Genomic DNA, 17500 nt, shown 5'->3' with positions numbered 1-17500 from the left:
AATAGACTCTTCCTCCTACTTCTTCTCTTTCTCCTCTTCTCCCTCCCTCCTCCTCCTCCTCCTCCTCCTCCTCCTCCTCCTCCTCCTCCTCCTCCTCCTCCTCCTCCTCCTCCTCCTCCTGCTGGGTTCTTTTCTAAGCTCGTTACCCTTAATGGGACTGGCGCCCGCCCTAATGAAGAGAGCCCCACGTTAAGGCTTGAATACACCACTACTTTAGCAAAAAAAAAAAGGAAAAATTTTTACAATGATAATGCAACACAGAAAATTTGTTGGGAAAAAGAGTGACTGGGTGTTTTCTTAAGAGTGTGTGGGGAGAAAAACATATCTAATTATTTTAAGTATGTGGGAGTCATTTTTTTGTTTCTATTTTTTTTTTTTTTTTTTAATGTGGAGGGAATATTTTGTTGATTTTTCATTTTTTTAAGTGTGGGGAATTATATTCTTTTCTTTTTAAGTGTGGAAAAAATTTAGTCTAGACCTAATGGCTTCTGGCATCCTGCCTTATTTTCTTACGTTATGTCTTTATGACTGACTCAAGTAACTTCTGTATCCACTAACCTAACCTCCGATGACCTCTGTGTTCACTCATCAACTCAGCCACTGACTCAAGCAATCTATTGTACCCTGCAGGATCGTGGCCAAGGGAGCGAGCGGCGGCACGGGCATCCAGACCCAGAGCCTCACCACGCGCGGGGCCGTGGCACGGGGCACTTTCTTCCTGACGGAGAGCACCGAGCTGTACATCCTGGTGGGACAGGAGGGCCGCTCCGCCTGCGAGGACGTGGCCGAGCAGGTGAGAGAGAGAGAGAGAGAGAGAGTTTACGTTTTTCCTTCTTAAATTATATTGGCAAATTTGTGGTCAATAAAATATCTTTCTATCTGTTTTTCTATCTGCCTATCTACCTATTTATATGTATGTCTATTTAGTTGCATACATCTATCTATTTATCTCTTTGTGTGTGTGTGTGTGTGTGTGTGTGTGTGTGTGTGTGTGTGTGTGTGTGTGTGTGTGTGTGTGTGTGTGTGTGTGTGTGTGTGTGTGTGTGTGTGTGTGTGTGTGTGCGTGGGCATGAAGAGATGACAGTGGTAGTAAATACATATAGTGTACAACATATTCCTGACTCTCTCTCCCCTCTCTCCCTCTCTCCCTCCACCCCCACCCTTCTTCCATCCCTTCCCTCCCTCTCACCCATCCCACATCAGAATTACCAAAGACACCAAATTTTTCCCTCCCTCCCTCCCTCCCTCCCTCTGCTTTGTACCGCGAATTAGGAAAAAGGGTTGCACATTTTTTTTACCTTGGTCCACCACAACACCTGACGTCCGTGGCGAGCAGTGGGGAAAGGTTCGTAATATTCTCCCTCCCTCGTTTCAGTGGGGATGGATTTGCTCCGTAACTGCGTCTCTTCAGATTGCGCCGAGCAAAGTGTGGAGGATATATTTTCACCAGTCTCTTTTCGCGTGTGGGTGCAAAGTAGTGGCCATTTTTCTCTGTCTCTCTCTCTCTCTCTCTCTCTCTCTCTCTCTCTCTCTCTCTCTCTCTCTCTCTCTCTCTCTCTCTCTCTCTCTCTCTCTCTCTCTCTCTCTCTCTCTCTCTCTCTCAGGTCTGTGTAAAATGAATAGGGGAATGTTTCATAATTGCATCTCACCTGTCTGTGCTGGGAGAGAGAGAGAGAGAGAGAGAGAGAGAGAGAGAGAGAGAGAGAGAGAGAGAGAGAGAGTGTGTGTGTGTGTGTGTGTGTGTGTGTGTGTGTGTGTGTGTGTGTGGGTGTAAAACGAGGACGTGTCTGATCCTCTCGACACAGCCACACAGCATTTCCAACGAGCTCTCTCTCTCTCTCTCTCTCTCTCTCTCTCTCTCTCTCTCTCTCTCTCTCTCTCTCTGGTTGCGGTATTGTCATCTTTGAGAAGCAAAAAGGAATGGAATCAATTTTGTCTTAAGAGGCTTCCTTTTGCTCTCCTCCTCCTCCTCCTCCTTATCCTCCTCCTCCTCCTCTTCCTCCTCCTCCTCCTCCTCCTCCTCCTCCTCCTCCTCCTCCTCCTCCTCCTCCTGCTCCTCCTTCTTTTCCTTTTCATGCACTTGATAGTTCCCTTCCAGCTTAATAAAACAATTCAGTGTAGCTTTTTAAGAATGAGAAGAGGAAAGCTAAGTAAAAGGATAAAAGAATCTTAACAGTATCCCCTCCACTAAGAAACCCCCTTGCCTCTTGCAGCTTCCTTCTCCCTCACTGCCTAGACAACTCTCAGATTCCGTAATGCTCAGCTCTTTCACCACGACCGTTCTCAAAGACCACAGAGATGACTAACCGGGTTCTCAGGGGTATTCCTCCCGTTGATAATGTAGAAATGGTGTTAATCTGTCACTACAACCGTAAAAACACTATTCAAAATCCGTGTAACTTCAATTATGCAGCGCCTTTTAAATGTAGTGGAAGTGTGGCGCAGAGGTGTTTCAGAATGTAGTCCTTTAGTGATGTAAGTGTGAAAGTCTTCGTTTGAGCCTCGAGAGCTTCCGCCTTCTTCTCCTTCTCCTCCTCCTCCTCCTCCTCCTCCTCCTCCTCCTCCTCCTCCTCCTCCTCCTCCTTCTCCTCCTCCTTCGCGACATTCTGTGTGTTTATTCGTTCTGGAAAGCCATTTTCTGACCTTCACATGGGAGGAAAGGAGAAAAGGAAAGAGATCTGGGGAGGGGAAAACGAAGACAAACAGCTGGTGATAAGATAAGAGAACGTAAAAACTGAGAGAGGCACAGCACACACACACACACACACACACACACACACACACACACACACACACACACACACACACACACACACACACACACAGAGAGAGAGAGAGAGAGAGAGAGAGAGAGAGAGAGAGAGAGAGAGAGAGAGAGAGAGAGAGAGAGAGAGAGAGAGAGAGAGAGAGAGAGAGAGAGAGAGCAGTATTACAAACTACTTGTAAGAGAGGAACGAAGATGGTGTGTGTGATACAGAAGGGAAGGAGGGGGAGGTGACAGAGAGAGAGAGAGAGAGAGAGAGAGAGAGAGAGAGAGAGAGAGAGAGAGAGAGAGAGAGAGAGAGAGAGAGAAAATTCAATCGTGACAGAGCATTTCCACTTGTCTTGTTAATTTTGCACGTGAGTTAGCATATTTTTGTTCCCGCGGCTCGTGATGACTTGAGAGTGGCGCTTCTGACTCCAGTGTGTGTGTGTGTGTGTGTGTGTGTGTGTGTGTGTGTGTGTGTGTGTGTGTGTGTGTGTGTGTGTGTGTGTGTGTGTGTCCCTCGACTGCCACGCGTAAACAACCTCACCTGCGCCTCTGTTGTGTTTGGGTTCAGTTTGTGGATAGTATTACTTGTCAGTCTGTTTATTTGTTTATTTATTTATTTATTTTATTTTATTTTTCAGGTAGTGCTTTTCATAGTAATCTTTGTCTTGTTCTTGTTTTTTTGTTTTTTTCCTTCTTCTTTTTGTTTTTGCTGTTCTTCTCTTTCTTGTTCTTTTTCTTCTTGTTCTTGTTCTCGTTTCTATTACTTTTCTTCTTTTCTTCTTGTTCTTGTTCTTCTTATTCTTCTTGGTCTTGTTGTCATTCTTCTTATTATTATTGTTGTTGTTGCTACTACTACTACTACTACTACTACTACTACTACTACTACTACTACTACTGCTACTGCTGCTGCTCCTACTACTACTACTACTGTTATTGATTTACTATTTCGGTTTGAATTCTTGACTAATTTTCAATTTTTCTATTTGCTGTATTAAATCTTTACCCTTTTGCAATAATTCACATAAGCTTTTTCTTTCCTTTCCGAGATCTGATAACTCCCTCTCTCTCTCTCTCTCTCTCTCTCTCTCTCTCTCCGCGGGAACAAAAGGTGGCGGGTTCGATCCCTTCTCGCGACAATTCCCGGCAGGAGAGGAGAGAGAGAGAGAGAGAGGGAGAGAGAGGGAAGCTGCCCTGTCTGGTAACACTGCCGGCGCCTCATGACCTTGCCGCGGCGCCGTAACTCAATCAATTCCACCGCTTTCTTTTTATCCTGGGTCTTCCTCCTCCTCCTCTTCCTCCTCCTCCTCCTCATCTTCTTTTTTTTGTTTCTGATCTTGGTTGGTCCTTCTCCTTTTCCTTCTGGTTCTCTTCCTGCTCCTCCTACCTTCTCCTTTTCCTTCTCCTTCTCTGGTTTCTTCTTCTCCTTCTTATTGTGCTTCTGGTTCTCCTCTTGCTTCACCTCCTTTTTGTTCCTGATTTTTGGTCCTTCTTTTTCTAGTTCTGTTCCTCTTTTTGCTTCTTCTGCTCTTCCTCCTACCCTTTTATTTTGCCTCTTCGTGTTTTTCCTTGTACTTCATTTCCTCCTTCTGCCCCTCCTTTTCCTACTTCCCCTTCTCCTTCTTCTTCGTCGTCGTCGTTGTTGTAGTCGCTGTCGTGCTCCCCTTCCTCCTCCTTCTCCAGCTGGTGGTGTCCGTGCCTTCGCTCCTCAGTGGCTGCTTTGAGCGGTACATTCGCCCCTTGATGGCTCGGAAAATTGGAGGAAAGAGATGCCTTCGATATCTTCATTCGATATTCTTCCCATCTCCTCCTCGTCTTTCATTGTGTATCTCCTCATCATCCCTCCTTTCGTCTCCCTCTCCTTCCATCTCCTGTTTCCTTTTTATTTATTTTTTTTTTGCCTTTCCTTTTTTTTCCTGCCATATCTTTCAGTCACCTTCTTTTCCTCTTCCTCTTCTTCCGTCTCCGCCAAAGAACAATGCAATGTCAATTAAACAGAAACGTTGTAAGACTGACGCCGCAAGTATTTTTCGCCAGTGTTGTCACTCACACAACACAAACAGTGAGCCTGCGAAGAAAGAAAGTGGCAGGCGTACAGACACACCAGGTAACAGGAAGCGCATTGAATCGCTCCCTAGTTACCTGTGCTAGTGCGCCGCCCTCCTGCATCGGTCTGGTTTGGTATGACTGTGAAAGAGAGACAAAGAGAGACAGAGAGACAGAAACACACTGGTATGATAGTAGAAGAGAGACAGAGAGACAGAGAGAGAGAAACACAGTGGTAGAATCGTGAGAGAGAGACGGAAACAGAAACATTGGTATGGTCGTAAATGAGAGAGAGAGAGAGAGAGAGAGAGAGAGAGAGAGAGAGAGAGAGAGAGAGAGAGAGAGAGAGAGAGAGAGAGAGACCACAGAAGCACGTAGCAAATGAAAAGTGAGGTGATATTCAAGTGACAATGCTAAACAGGAATACGTAAGGGTGATATTATTATTCACAAGACTTGATCCACTGTTTGAATGAATGATCTATACACACGCACACACACACACACACACACACACACACACACACACACACACACACACACACATAAAAATAATAAGTGACATAACATCCGAGCGGCACTATTAGAATCAGGAAAATGTAAGAGTGATATCAATTATTATTCACAGAAGCTGATCCACTGTTCGAATGAATTATCTCTCTTCGAATTACGATTTAAACTCTCCTTTTTTTTTTCATTTATAGTCTGTGTAGCGTGAATCATTCTCTCGTACTGTGATTAATTAATGTGTCCGGCAAAACTGTCTGTGATTCCGTTCCGGTCATTTTTTTTGTCCAATACTTTCTATGATGAGTTAGAATGTTCCTGCCTGCTCTTTTCTTATTCGTGATGGAGGAGAGAGAGAGAGAGAGAGAGAGAGAGAGAGAGAGAGAGAGAGAGAGAGAGAGAGAGAGAGAGAGAGAGAGAGAGAGAGAGAGAGAGAGAGAGAGAGAGAGAGAGATGCCTTTCTTTTCCAGTACTTTTCTGACCCAAAGACTGAAGTAATTAACTTGTCATCCTCGTCGTTTTCCTCCTCCTCCTCCTCCTCCTCCTCCTCCTCCTCCTCCTCCTCCTCCTTTTTCTTCATTCTCCTCTTCCTCCAACACATCTGCTGCTGTTTGCTGTTTCCTTTGTGTACCTATGTGTTGTCCTCACCTTCAATCTCTCTCTCTCTCTCTCTCTCTCTCTCTCTCTCTCTCTCTCTCTCTCTCTCTCTCTCTCTCTCTCTCTCTCTCTCTCTCTCTCTCTCTCTCTCTCTCTCTCTCTCTCTCTCTCTCTCTCTCTCTCTCTCTCCTTCACGTTCCTAAGGACATTATTAAGTTGAAATTAGTTCAGCGGGAAGTACGGAGGGCGGGAGGGGCGGGAGGAGGAGCGAGGAGGGGGATGAGAGGGCGACGAAATTCATCACACAACTTGGTAGCAAATCCCATCAAGGCAGGCAGCGTGAAACTGACTTGACCTGCTTCACTTGACAATGCTGTAGGTGTGTGTAGGATGGTCCTTAGAGAGGCGTATGTTAAGAGGTGGTATTTAGGTGTGTGTGTGTGTGTGTGTGTGTGTGTGTGTGTGTGTGTGTGTGTGTCTGTGTGACGGAAAGCCATTCTAGTGGAAAAATACATTGAAGCTTTTAAATTTATATTCTTTAGAGACGAACATAGGTTAAGAGGAGATCTGATAGAGGTCTTTAAGTGGTATAGGGGATATAACAAGGGTGACATTAGCAACATTCTCAGCGTCAATGATCAGGATAGGCAAGATAACAGAGGAATCTGTTAGAGATCTTTATGTGCCATAGGATATGTAATGTGTGACAGAACAAAGGAGAAACAGGGAATGAAAAATATTCTTTACGGAAACGGATTAAAGGTTTTAAATGTACATTCATTACAGAGATGTACATAACCTAATGAATTAATGATTAGACAGAAAATGGTTGATTTATTGATGAAGTAATGAGTGAGTTAGTGATTAAAAAGTTAGAAAAATCGTTAAATACATAGATACACAGACAGATACATAGAAAGACACTTAAGGAATGGAATGATAGACTGAAAGTTGCATAAACAGGTGGATTTAGACGTAGAGAGGCAGTGAAAAATAAAGTGACTGATTGCTAGTTCATATCAGTCGAAAAGAAAGGCGCAAAGAAAGATACTTGACTAGAAACACACAAAAAAAAAAAAAAAGTCGAGCAGGAAGACAAACGGGAGTTATGACCAGATACGTAAATACACACTATGCTTCTCAACTAAAAACATTAAAGAAAATAACTGAAACATCACAATGAGACAACGGTTTATCAGCACTACTAAAAATTCCTTCTATTCTATTCCTTTTTGTACGATAATGAGTCATCTTTCTTTTCATAAACTCCATATACGAGTATACATATCATGAGTGAGTGAATGCAAGCGGTCACAACACGGCCATTAAGTTTCGTTTGGAAATTAACGCCGTGTTAAAATGAAACGTATAGATGTGTTAGATGGAATGGCTAGCTGATTGGCTGATTGTCTGATGGATGACCGAAAGATAAGTTATATGTGTGTGTGTGTGTGTGTGTGTGTGTGTGTGTGTGTGTGTGTGTGTGTGTGTGTGTGTGTGTGTGTGTTTTATTAAATTATTTGCGTTTCAGTGACAATCATTTATTTGCTTTTTGCGTTCGCAGGTATACGTTCATTCTCTCTCTCTCTCTCTCTCTCTCTCTCTCTCTCTCTCTCTCTCTCTCTCTCTCTCTCTCTCTCTCTCTCTCTCTCTCTCTCTCCCTCCTTGTTCCACTTTTCCTCTCTCTTTCACGTTTGTTTATTGCCTCCTTTCCTCCTTTACTACCTCTTTGCTCGTGTTACTTCCCTTTTTACGTTCTTTTCCTCTCTTCCTTCTTCACCTGCTCTTTTTTTCGGACTTCCTTCTTTTCCTCCGCCTTCCTCCTTCTTCCTTTGTTTACTCACTCTCATCTTTCTTTCCTTTTGTTTATTATTTTTCCTTGCGTTCTTTTTATTTTCTTTCGTGTGTTTTCTTATTTCCTTTTCCTCTTGTATCATCTTCTCTAACTCAATCTTTTCTCTTCATTTCTCGTGTCAATCCCTTTTTCTTTCTTCATTTCATCTTCTTTCGGCTGTCCTACGTCCTCTCTCTCTTCTTATTTAATTTAACCCCACCTCTTCTCCTCTTTCTTCGCGTCTGTCCTTTCCTCTTCGTTTTTTATAGGTCATATGTTCTCTCCCCTCATCTTCACTACTTTCTCGTATCTCCTAGCCTCTCTTCTCCTTTTATTACTTTTATGGAGGTTGGTACTGGTCTCCTTCACAGCCTCTGTTCTCTACATACACGTGTTTTTAGTTTAATTTCAACTTTCTTTTACATCTTGCCTTATTTGATGACTTATTTTGTTATTATTGTCACTGTTTCTACGTATTTTATCCTCCCATTTTAGTTGCTTGGAACTTTTTTGTTATGCTCTGCCGGAGTCTACCCAGTTCAGTTGCCGTGGTAACGTGTTTACCTTCCCTCCTGTCATATCCACCTCCTTTTCCTTCTTTGTTCTGCTGTTACTCCTCATCAAGCCGTCCTCCCTCGCTGACTTTCCCTCCTGTTTCTCTTCCCTCCTGTCATATTCAATTCTCGTTCCTTCTCTGTTCCGCTACTCCTCATCCACCATCCATATTCACGTTCTCTCTTCCCTCTTGTCATATCCACCTCACGTTCCTTCTCTGTTTCACTCCTCATCCACCATCCATATTCACGTTCTCTCATCCTTCCTATCATCACCACCTTACGTTCCTTCCCTGTTACGCTACTCTCATCCACAAACAGTCTCCACGTGTTCACCTTTCCCGTGTCTCTCTTCACCGCCAGACTCGGGAACAGTTGCAGTCGTGCAGCTCCAAGAGGGACCTGCCTGACGTGAACCTGAGCGGCAAAGTGTCACACCTGGACATGGTAAAGCACAAGGTGTACTCATCCTTCAAGGGGGAGGCGGAGGCGGCGGCGGCGCTTCCTTCGTCTTCAAGGTGAGTTTTACAGTAGTCTGACCTAACTCAGCCTCATCTAACCTATCATAACGACCTAACTTAATCTAGCCTAACCTAACATGACCTAACATGAAATAAATTAAACTAATATGACCTAACCTTTAACCTAACCTAACATAACATATCCTAACCTAAGCTAACCTGCCTTATGCTGCCTCATTACATAACTTTCTGATTTAACCAAGCCAGGCGCAAGAAAACACACACACACACACACACACACACACACACACACACACACACACACACACACACACACACACACACACACACTTTACATAGCAGAGAGAGAGAGAGAGAGAGAGAGAGAGAGAGAGAGAGAGAGAGAGAGAGAGATCGTGTTATGAGGCCGCCGCGTTGTGAGTAATTAAAATACTTGTGTTTGTTATACGTTTTCTCTGACGATACCAACACAAAGTTCCGCAAATCATCTCATTTAACAGTCCATTTGCTGACGCAGAGAGAGAGAGAGAGAGAGAGAGAGAGAGAGAGAGAGAGAGAGAGAGAGAGAGAGAGAGAGAGAGAGAGAGAGAGGCAAGGAAATACACAAGCGAGAAAGGCATGACAGAAGAAAAAAGGGTTCCATTGATTTCTTTCTCTCTCTCTCTCTCTCTCTCTCTCTCTCTCTCTCTCTCTCTCTCTCTCTCTCTCTCTCTCTCTCTCGGCGCCCCGGCAAATCACGTCTTTCATGTCAGTCTGCCTGTCAACTCCCAGCTTTGATTCACCTGTACCCAGTTACCTGACTAATGGGGAAAATGCTTTCTACTTTAGTTCCTGTGTTGTTTGGACTCCTTTGTGCCTCAACCCTCTTTTTATAACCCGCTCATTCCTTTATTTTTTTTTTAAGTGCGTGTTGACATTGTTTGTTTTCCTTTTTGTAGGTTTATTTTCTTCTTTTTTTTATTTTTGTTGTAATATTTCATCGTGTTTCGTTTTCTTTCACATTTTTTTTATTGTAGACTTCTTTTTTTTTCCTTGTTTTGTTTTTATATCATGATTTTTTTTTTATTGCAAGGGATGCCGAGGTTGTGGAAAAGTTTTCTCGTTTTTCTTTTCATTTATTTTTTTCTCTCTCTTTTATTCTCTTGATTTTTTTTTCCTCTTTGCATGTTTGTAGATGATTTTAGTAGGAATATTTTTGTTTTGTGTAAAAGTACCTCATAAATATACTTCTTGTTCAAGCGAGTCATTATTCTGTTTCTTTAATCCTTTGCTGACATAATTCTCTCTCTCTCTCTCTCTCTCTCTCTCTCTCTCTCTCTCTCTCTCTCTCACGGTAAATCACTGAAGCCTCGCATGAACACTGACATGCCCCTTTAACAGTCACCGCGCTCTGAACCCGTCCAGTCACAATGATACATTTAATTTTTTTTCACATTCGCTTGCATAAAATTCCCACCACCGCTACAGTTACTGGCACGTGTTGCTTTTTCTTTTCTTTTCTTTTCTTCCTTTTTTCTGTTCCACATCTGAAGCCCTCTGACTAATTAACTTCAAATCTCTTCATTCATTTCAATGTAATTTGTGATTTCTTTTCATTCTTACATCCATTAGCACTTTTTATACAGCAGTGTGTGTGTGTGTGTGTGTGTGTGTGTGTGTGTGTGTGTGTGTGTGTGTGTGTGTGTGTGTGTGTGTGTGTGTGTGTGTGTGTGTGTCCTAAGTCAGCATCAGATAAGAGTAATCTGACGTGTTGGCCAAAGCTTGTGTTTACCTACAAAGAAGAGGTCTTTTTATCTTATAATCTTCCTCCTCCTCCTCCTACTCCTCCTCCTCCTCCTCCTCCTCCTCCTCCTCTTTCTCCTCGTTCTCACTATCATCCTTTTCATCAACGTGTTTTTTTCCCTCCCATTCCTCTTTTATTCACAACTTTCTGTTATTTTTTTTTCCGGTGTGGGTGAAGAGAGAGAGGTCAAGGTTTATCTCCTCGTCCTCATCCTGCTTTGCTTTCCTTTCTTTCTCTCTTCCTTTACATCGCTCCTGTTTTTCCTTCCTTGCTTCTCCCTCTTGTTAATCTTTATGTCTGTTCATTCCTTGGGTTTTCACTGGTTTTCTCTTTCATCCACTGTCACTTCAACACTCACCCTTTCTGTCCTTCATTGGCAACACTCATTATTTTCGTCTACGCTTATTGCCTTTTTTATCTCTCTTCCTCTCTCCTTCATTTCGAACACTCAACATTTCCATCTTGACTCTCTCTCTCTCTCTCTCTCTCTCTCTCTCTCTCTCTCTCTCTCTCTCTCTCTCTCTCTCTCTCTCTCTCTCTCTCTCTCTCTCTCTCTCTCTCTCTCTCTCTCTCTCTCTCTCTCTCTCTCTCTCTCTCTCTCTCTCTCTCTCTCTCTCTCTCTCTCTCTCTCTCTCTCTCTCTCTCTCTCTCTCTCTCACATTACCAACACATCATTTTCATCTTCACTCACTCACTCACTCATCCTCTCCCTCTCTTCCCTCCTTACCAACACTCAACATCTTATTCTTACTCACTCACTGCCTCTCCCGTCCTCTCCCTCTCTGCCTCCTCGTCACCTCACTCCTCCCTTCCATACCCTTCCCCTTCCCCCATTCCTTTCTCCCACGATATTCCAATTCTGTTAGTCTCATTTTCAAGGGAGGAAGTTTTAATTACCTCCTAGAGACTTTCTGTTGCGGACACTAACTACCTCCCTGTCTCATTCCTTATCTCGCTCACACATTAATAACGTCATTTCGAAACTTGTTCTAACTGTAATCTGTCTCTTTGCGGTTTCTCATTCCAGCTCTTCTAGTGACTCGTTGACTTTTAAGGTCTACCTATGAGTTATTTTAATCTTTGTGTGTGTGTGTGTGTGTGTGTGTGTGCGTGTGTGTTTATTTAATTGTGCTTCATCTACTCTTTGAATGATTTGAACCTCTGTGTGAGCGGTTTTTAATTAATTCTACCTCTTCTACTGACTCGTTCACCTCTAAGCGACATTTTTGAGTCATCTGAATTAACGTTTTCATTCTTGTGACCTTTTTCACTGCCTTTAATTCATCTTGCCTTAATCACTCGCCTGTGTCCTTTATAACATTACATTCACTTATCCAGTATTATTTCAAATCACCAAAACTCGAGTATTTGTTCTTTTTCAACATCTTTCTACCTTCAACATCACTTTCTTTACTCAGTTATCTACACTCTTGATTAGATTATATTCAGCTATTCAGTACCAGTTAAAATCACGTAAACCTGAATAATAATTACTCTTCCTACTTTTAACCCTACTTCTGCTACCCATCTTTCGGCTTATGGTTACTTGTCTTACTCACCTTCCGAGCACTTTTATCACGCAGAACTCGTCTTTAACCAGTTACGTACACTCATTATCATTCATCTCACCTTCTGAAGACTTTTTTTTCACGCAGGACTCATCTTTACTCATCTTTCGACTCAAATTACTCACCTTTCGAGAACTTGTATTACTTGTATCTCTCAAAATCACTCATCTCACTTTTTGAGGACTCTTTTTCACGCAGGATTCTTCTTTTTTTTTTCACCGTCAGATGGAAAAGGAGCAGCCAACGGCTCTGGTGGTGGCGGGAGGCGGGGGAGGCCTGGCGTGGTCCCCGAGTGACATCACCTTTCGACACCACGGCAGAGGAATGAACGCTTCCCTGCCAGAGACTCACGGTCACTTTTACTACAACGGAACGTCCTCCAACTACCACGCTGGTCAGTGGTGATGGTGGTGGTTGTGGTCGTGTGTGTGTTTATGTGTGTGTTCGTACTTAGTGTTTCTCTGCTTTTTTTCAGTTTTCTTTCTTTTTCTTTTTCTTTTTTTCTTAATTCTTTTAGTCCAGCTCGTCTTTCCCAGAATCTTCCTCTTTCACTCCAGTGCAATTTCAGTCCAAACTCTTAACTTTCTCATTCATTTTTTGACAGTTCTTGTATTTTCCCCTCCTCCTCCTCCTCCTCCTCCTCCTCCTCCTCCCACTACTACTACTACTACTACTACTACTACTACTACTACTACTACTACTACCACCACCTCTCCCACCATTACCTCTATTTACCTTTTCCTCTTCCATTTCCATTCTTTTCCTCTTTTCGTTGCCTTAGTCCTCCTCTAGAGTCCCTCCCTGTTTTACCATTTCTCCTTTCTCTTCCCTTTATCTTTCCTCAAATTACGTATCCTTTTCTTTTCAGTTCCCGTTCATTGCTTTCTTTCTTTTGTGTCTCTCTCTTCTTGACTCTCTGCAAATCTTTAATACACTTATTAATTTTCGTCCTTATTCCTTCCTCTCATTTTTCTTCTTTTCCCTTTACTGTAGCCCCCCCCAAAAAAACCTATCTGGCTTAAGTTTCAATGACACGCAACTTTTCCGACCCCTTTTGGAGCTCAGGTTGGGGGAGCATAAAGTTTGCCGTGGATAAAAATGTGGGGTGATTGATGTGGCGCGCTGAAGGAGAGATTACAAGAGGTGATTTGTGGGGAGTTGACGCCGCAGGAGGGATTGCAGTAGGAAGGATGCGTGTCTGGGGATTACTGGCGTCTGGGCGGAGGGGAATTTGCGACAGGCGAGTATGGGAGGTCTCGAGATCAGAGGAAGTGTTGAGGTGGGTAGTGGTGGTGGTGATGGTGGTGGAGGTTGTAGTGGTGGTGGTGGTGGTAGTGAAGTCGTGTGTGTGTGACAGTTTGTATTACCGTTCTAATTAATGAGGTGGTTGTTTTCCCTCTTAATATCAGTTTTATGCATCATTGGTTTTATGTGGACAAATTATTTTGGTTCTGGTTCTATTTTTGTTCTCTGTTTATTGTTAAATGTTATTAATTTATGGGAAAAATTGCCGTATTTTTTGTAAACACATTTTCTCAATAAACTACTACTACTACTACTACTACTACTACTACTACTACTGTATATGTGTGTGTGTGTGTGTGTGTGTGTGTGTGTGTGTGTGTGTGTGTGTGTGTATGAATATTTATGATTTTTCTCTATGTTTTTTTTTCAGATTTCCAAGCATTTTCTTCATATTTTGTCCAAACGATTTGATTTTTTATGTATATGTATATTTTTTGTAATTTCCTTCTCTCTCTCTCTCTCTCTCTCTCTCTCTCTCTCTCTCTCTCTCTCTCTCTCTCTCTCTCTCTCTCTCTCTCTCTCTCTCTCTCTCTCTCTCTCTCTCTCTCTCTCTAAACATTTTTCTCTCTCTACACCCTTTCCTCGCTAATTTTTCCTCCACATTTTTGTATTCACACTTTTTTTCCCATTTACAAAACCTTTCCACACTATTTTCCCCCCTTTTATCTTTTTTTCCTTCCACATGTAGTCCACTTTATCACTCCACATTTTCCTTCTTCCGCTGTTACTCCACACGCACTTCTCTCTCTCTCTCTCTCTCTCTCTCTCTCTCTCTCTCTCTCTCTCTCTCTCTCTCTCTCTCTCTCTCTCTCTCTCTCTCTCTCTCTCTCTCTCTCTCCTCCTCCTCCTCCTCCTCCTCCTCCTCCTCCTCCTCCTCCTCCTCCTCCTCCTCCTCCTCCTCCTCCTTGGTAACCATTTAATATTTAATAATTAGATACACTAAAGTTTGACGAAGGAATGAAAAGAAGTCACACACTATGCAGTTTGGTGGTGATGAAAGTAATAAATGTTTTGTGTATGGTGATGATGGTGGTGGTGATATCTGTGTGTGTGTGTGTGTGTGTTAATGATAGTTTGTCCTTGTGGTGATGACAATGGTGGTAATGGTGGTAGTGTCAATGGTGCATGGTGCAGTAGTAGTAATGAGTCACGGCTACAGCAATTATATGACTGATAGTGATGTGCCTCTGCTCCCTCGTCAGGTCCGGGCGGCGGCTGGGAAGGGAACCGCAACAGGGACAACGAAGGCCAGTCCCTCGTGAACGGTGGCCTTGGAGGGAAGCCTTGCGAGGACCTGGCCAGCTCCTGGATCACCTATGGCGGCTTTGGCGGAGGCGGCGGCGGCTGTCTGGCTGGCGGTGGTGGCGGAGGCTACACAGGTAAGCAGTAAATGTCCTCCATCTTTCTCTCTCTCTTTCTGGAAGTCTTTAAGAAGTTCAACTGTTCTTTTCTTACCTGGTTTCCTCTATTCACTAATGCCAATATCGCCTCCTCCTCCTCCTCCTCCTCCTCCTCCTCCTCCTCTTTCTTATCCTCGTCTCTCTTTCCTTGATCTTCCGAAGGTCTTTTGCATCTTTTGTTGGCGGAGGTCTCGAGGGACGCGGTGCTTCTAAGTGCGTACCCAGATCCGACACTCGACAATATTTGCTGATGTATTCCTTGTTTTGATAGAAATTCGTTGTGTTATGTTTCCTTCGCTGTTTGTTTTCTCTCTCTCTCTCTCTCTCTCTCTCTCTCTCTCTCTCTCTCTCTCTCTCTCTCTCTCTCTCTCTCTCTCTCTCTCTCTCTCTCTCTCTCTCTCTCTCTCTCTCTCTCTCTCTCTCTTTTGTATAATCTTTCTCTTCTTTTATCTCCTTGTATCTTTTATCTTTCATTTTTTTTTCTCGCTCTTCTTCCCTCCAAGTTTTATCATAGTCCTCATTTCCATAACGTCTTTTTTTTCCTCCTCTCCTTTTCTTCTCCTTTTCGTTCATCTTCGTCCATTTCACCTACTTTTTCCTACATCTTTCCTCAGTTTTTTTGCTTTCCCTAATCTTTTATTTTCCTTTTCCCTTCTTTTCTCCTTTCAGAATGTTATCATATACTTGTTATAGATAGTTTTACGAGTATTTCCAGTTTTCATCTTTTTTTATTTGTTTAGCTATTTATTTATTTATTCATTTACTCTTTATGCATTTACGACTGGTTACATTTCATTTTTTTCTTTTTTTCTTCTCGTAATTTATCTATTTTATCTTCCTTTCCACATGTCTGCCTCTAAACTATACGATGTTTTAGTAAATGAAACGTTATTTACTGCAGCGACAAAAGCACCGTCGGTCTATCTTGCAGGAGGGAACGCATACTCCGGCACGAGGCAGCACGGCGAGGGCGGCTACAGCTACACCTCAGGGCTCTACGGTGACGTGCGGCCCGCGGCGCACTCCGGCAGTGGCATAGTGTTCATCATCCCGGCACGGAGGGTGAGTAGCTGGCGAGTGGTCGTGAGTGTGTGTGTGTGTGTGTGTGTGTGTGTGTGTGTGTGTGTGTGTGTGTGTGTGTGTGTGTGTGTGTATAGCAACTCAACCATAACTGTAACACACACACACACACACACACACACATAGGTTCGATCTCTCTCTCTCTCTCTCTCTCTCTCTCTCTCTCTCTCTCTCTCTCTCTCTCTCTCTCTCTCTCTCTCTCTCTCTCTCTCTCTCTCTCTCTCTCTCTCTCTCTCTCTCTCTCTCTCTCTCTCTCTCTCTCTCTCTCTCTCTCGTTACTTTCCTTCGTTGTCTCTTTGCCTCACTGAATTGTTGTTTGATTATTTTTATGTAAGTCACACTGGCCTAGGGCAACAAAAATTAAGAAAAAAGAAAGGCCCACTGATGTGCCAATAGGATTATAATTACCTAAAGAAAGTGTCTTTCATCAAACCTTCCTCTTCAAGGAGTTCAGGTCATAGGAAGAGGTAAATACGGAAGCGGGCAGGGAGTTCACGAGGTTACTGTTTACTGTTTTTCGCCAAGCCTCTGCTTAGCTTTCCCATTGCCCAGTGCTTGTACTGCCTCGTCTAACAATCGCTTTTCACTCTGGTCCTGTGATGAGCGACAAGACTAATCACAAACACCACTCACTGATGCCTCTGGCTCGATTTATGGGCGCAGTACTCTTGCGTGAACTGATACACCAAGAAGGGAAAACCGATTAAGCTCATCTAATTGGATAACGAAGGGAATTAAACCCACTGTGAGTGGCTAAACGAGACACACACTCGAGCGCTAATTATTGCCACTAGTCAGGTCTGGATGGCGCGCTGAGGGAGACGTGCTGTAGGGATTGGCGGCTCAAGGGCGTCTTCCTTTCTCATGTACACTAACTTGCAATGGAGAGCGCCAGGAGGCCAGGGTGACGGAGGGAATGGGAAGTGAGTGCTGGGAGGAGGAACTGAAGTGATGGTGCCTGTTGGGAGTTGACAGGAGTTGGGAGTTAATGAACGCAATAGGAAGTGGGCGTTGGGAGAGTGACGGGAGTTGACAGTTTGCAGGGGTTGAAGGAAGAACATCAAGTGGCAGACAGAGAGTGAGATGGAGGGATGGAATTGCGGTAGAAATGCAAAGGATAGGAGTCACAGAGGAAGATACAAGAGACACAAACAACTGGAGGAGACTTGAACATGGAGCCAACTCACTGTAGGGAAACAACGAAGGCAGAAGGAAAAGTGATAGGCCACCAACCATTAGAGGATCCTTGTGGAAGCCCAAAGGAGGTGTAAAAAGTGCCAGGGATTGGTGTTAAGTGTCAAGCTAATAGGAAGTAAACGTGAATGGCCCAAATTATAATAGGGAATGTTAGCGAATGAGAAGAATACAGGTAAATCTTAAGAACAGCTACTCTGAATCAGTTGTCAATATAGTAGGACAGATAGTGTCTTTAAACATCTACGAAGGTTTTATCGAGCGCTCGTTAATATTAGTCGTACTGTACGGTAAGTAGTTAATGAAGGAGCAAAGTGCAGGTGAGAAGAAGGGGAGTGAGAAAGGAGGTGTTAAGATGTCATGGGAGAGAAGTGCTGTATCTCACCAACCCTATCAATACTT

At 43.4% G+C, this 17500-nt stretch overlaps 1 protein-coding gene across 4 annotated transcripts in view; it reads left to right on the top strand.

The window, feature by feature from the left end:
* The window catches only part of LOC135111578 (ALK tyrosine kinase receptor-like), a 233162-nt gene that overhangs the window by 160609 nt on the left and 55053 nt on the right, over positions 1 to 17500 (top strand). For 2 of the 4 annotated variants that reach the window (XM_064025027.1, XM_064025026.1), the window contains 4 exons: positions 631 to 793; positions 8650 to 8804; positions 12345 to 12513; positions 14627 to 14766. In XM_064025027.1, coding sequence (XP_063881097.1) covers positions 631 to 793; positions 8650 to 8804; positions 12345 to 12447 — 421 coding nt within the window. In that variant the 3' untranslated portion in view covers positions 12448 to 12513; positions 14627 to 14766. Of the gene's footprint in view, positions 1 to 630; positions 794 to 8649; positions 8805 to 12344; positions 12514 to 14626; positions 14804 to 15755; positions 15887 to 17500 lie in introns of those variants that run through there. The other 2 variants (XM_064025025.1, XM_064025024.1) reach the window with 1 other exon arrangement.

This window comes from Scylla paramamosain, chromosome 22 (assembly GCF_035594125.1).
Source record: "Scylla paramamosain isolate STU-SP2022 chromosome 22, ASM3559412v1, whole genome shotgun sequence".
NCBI classification, from domain to species: domain Eukaryota; kingdom Metazoa; phylum Arthropoda; class Malacostraca; order Decapoda; family Portunidae; genus Scylla; species Scylla paramamosain.
Note: the sequence above shows the minus strand (reverse complement) of the source record. Positions and strands in the feature narration are given on the sequence as shown.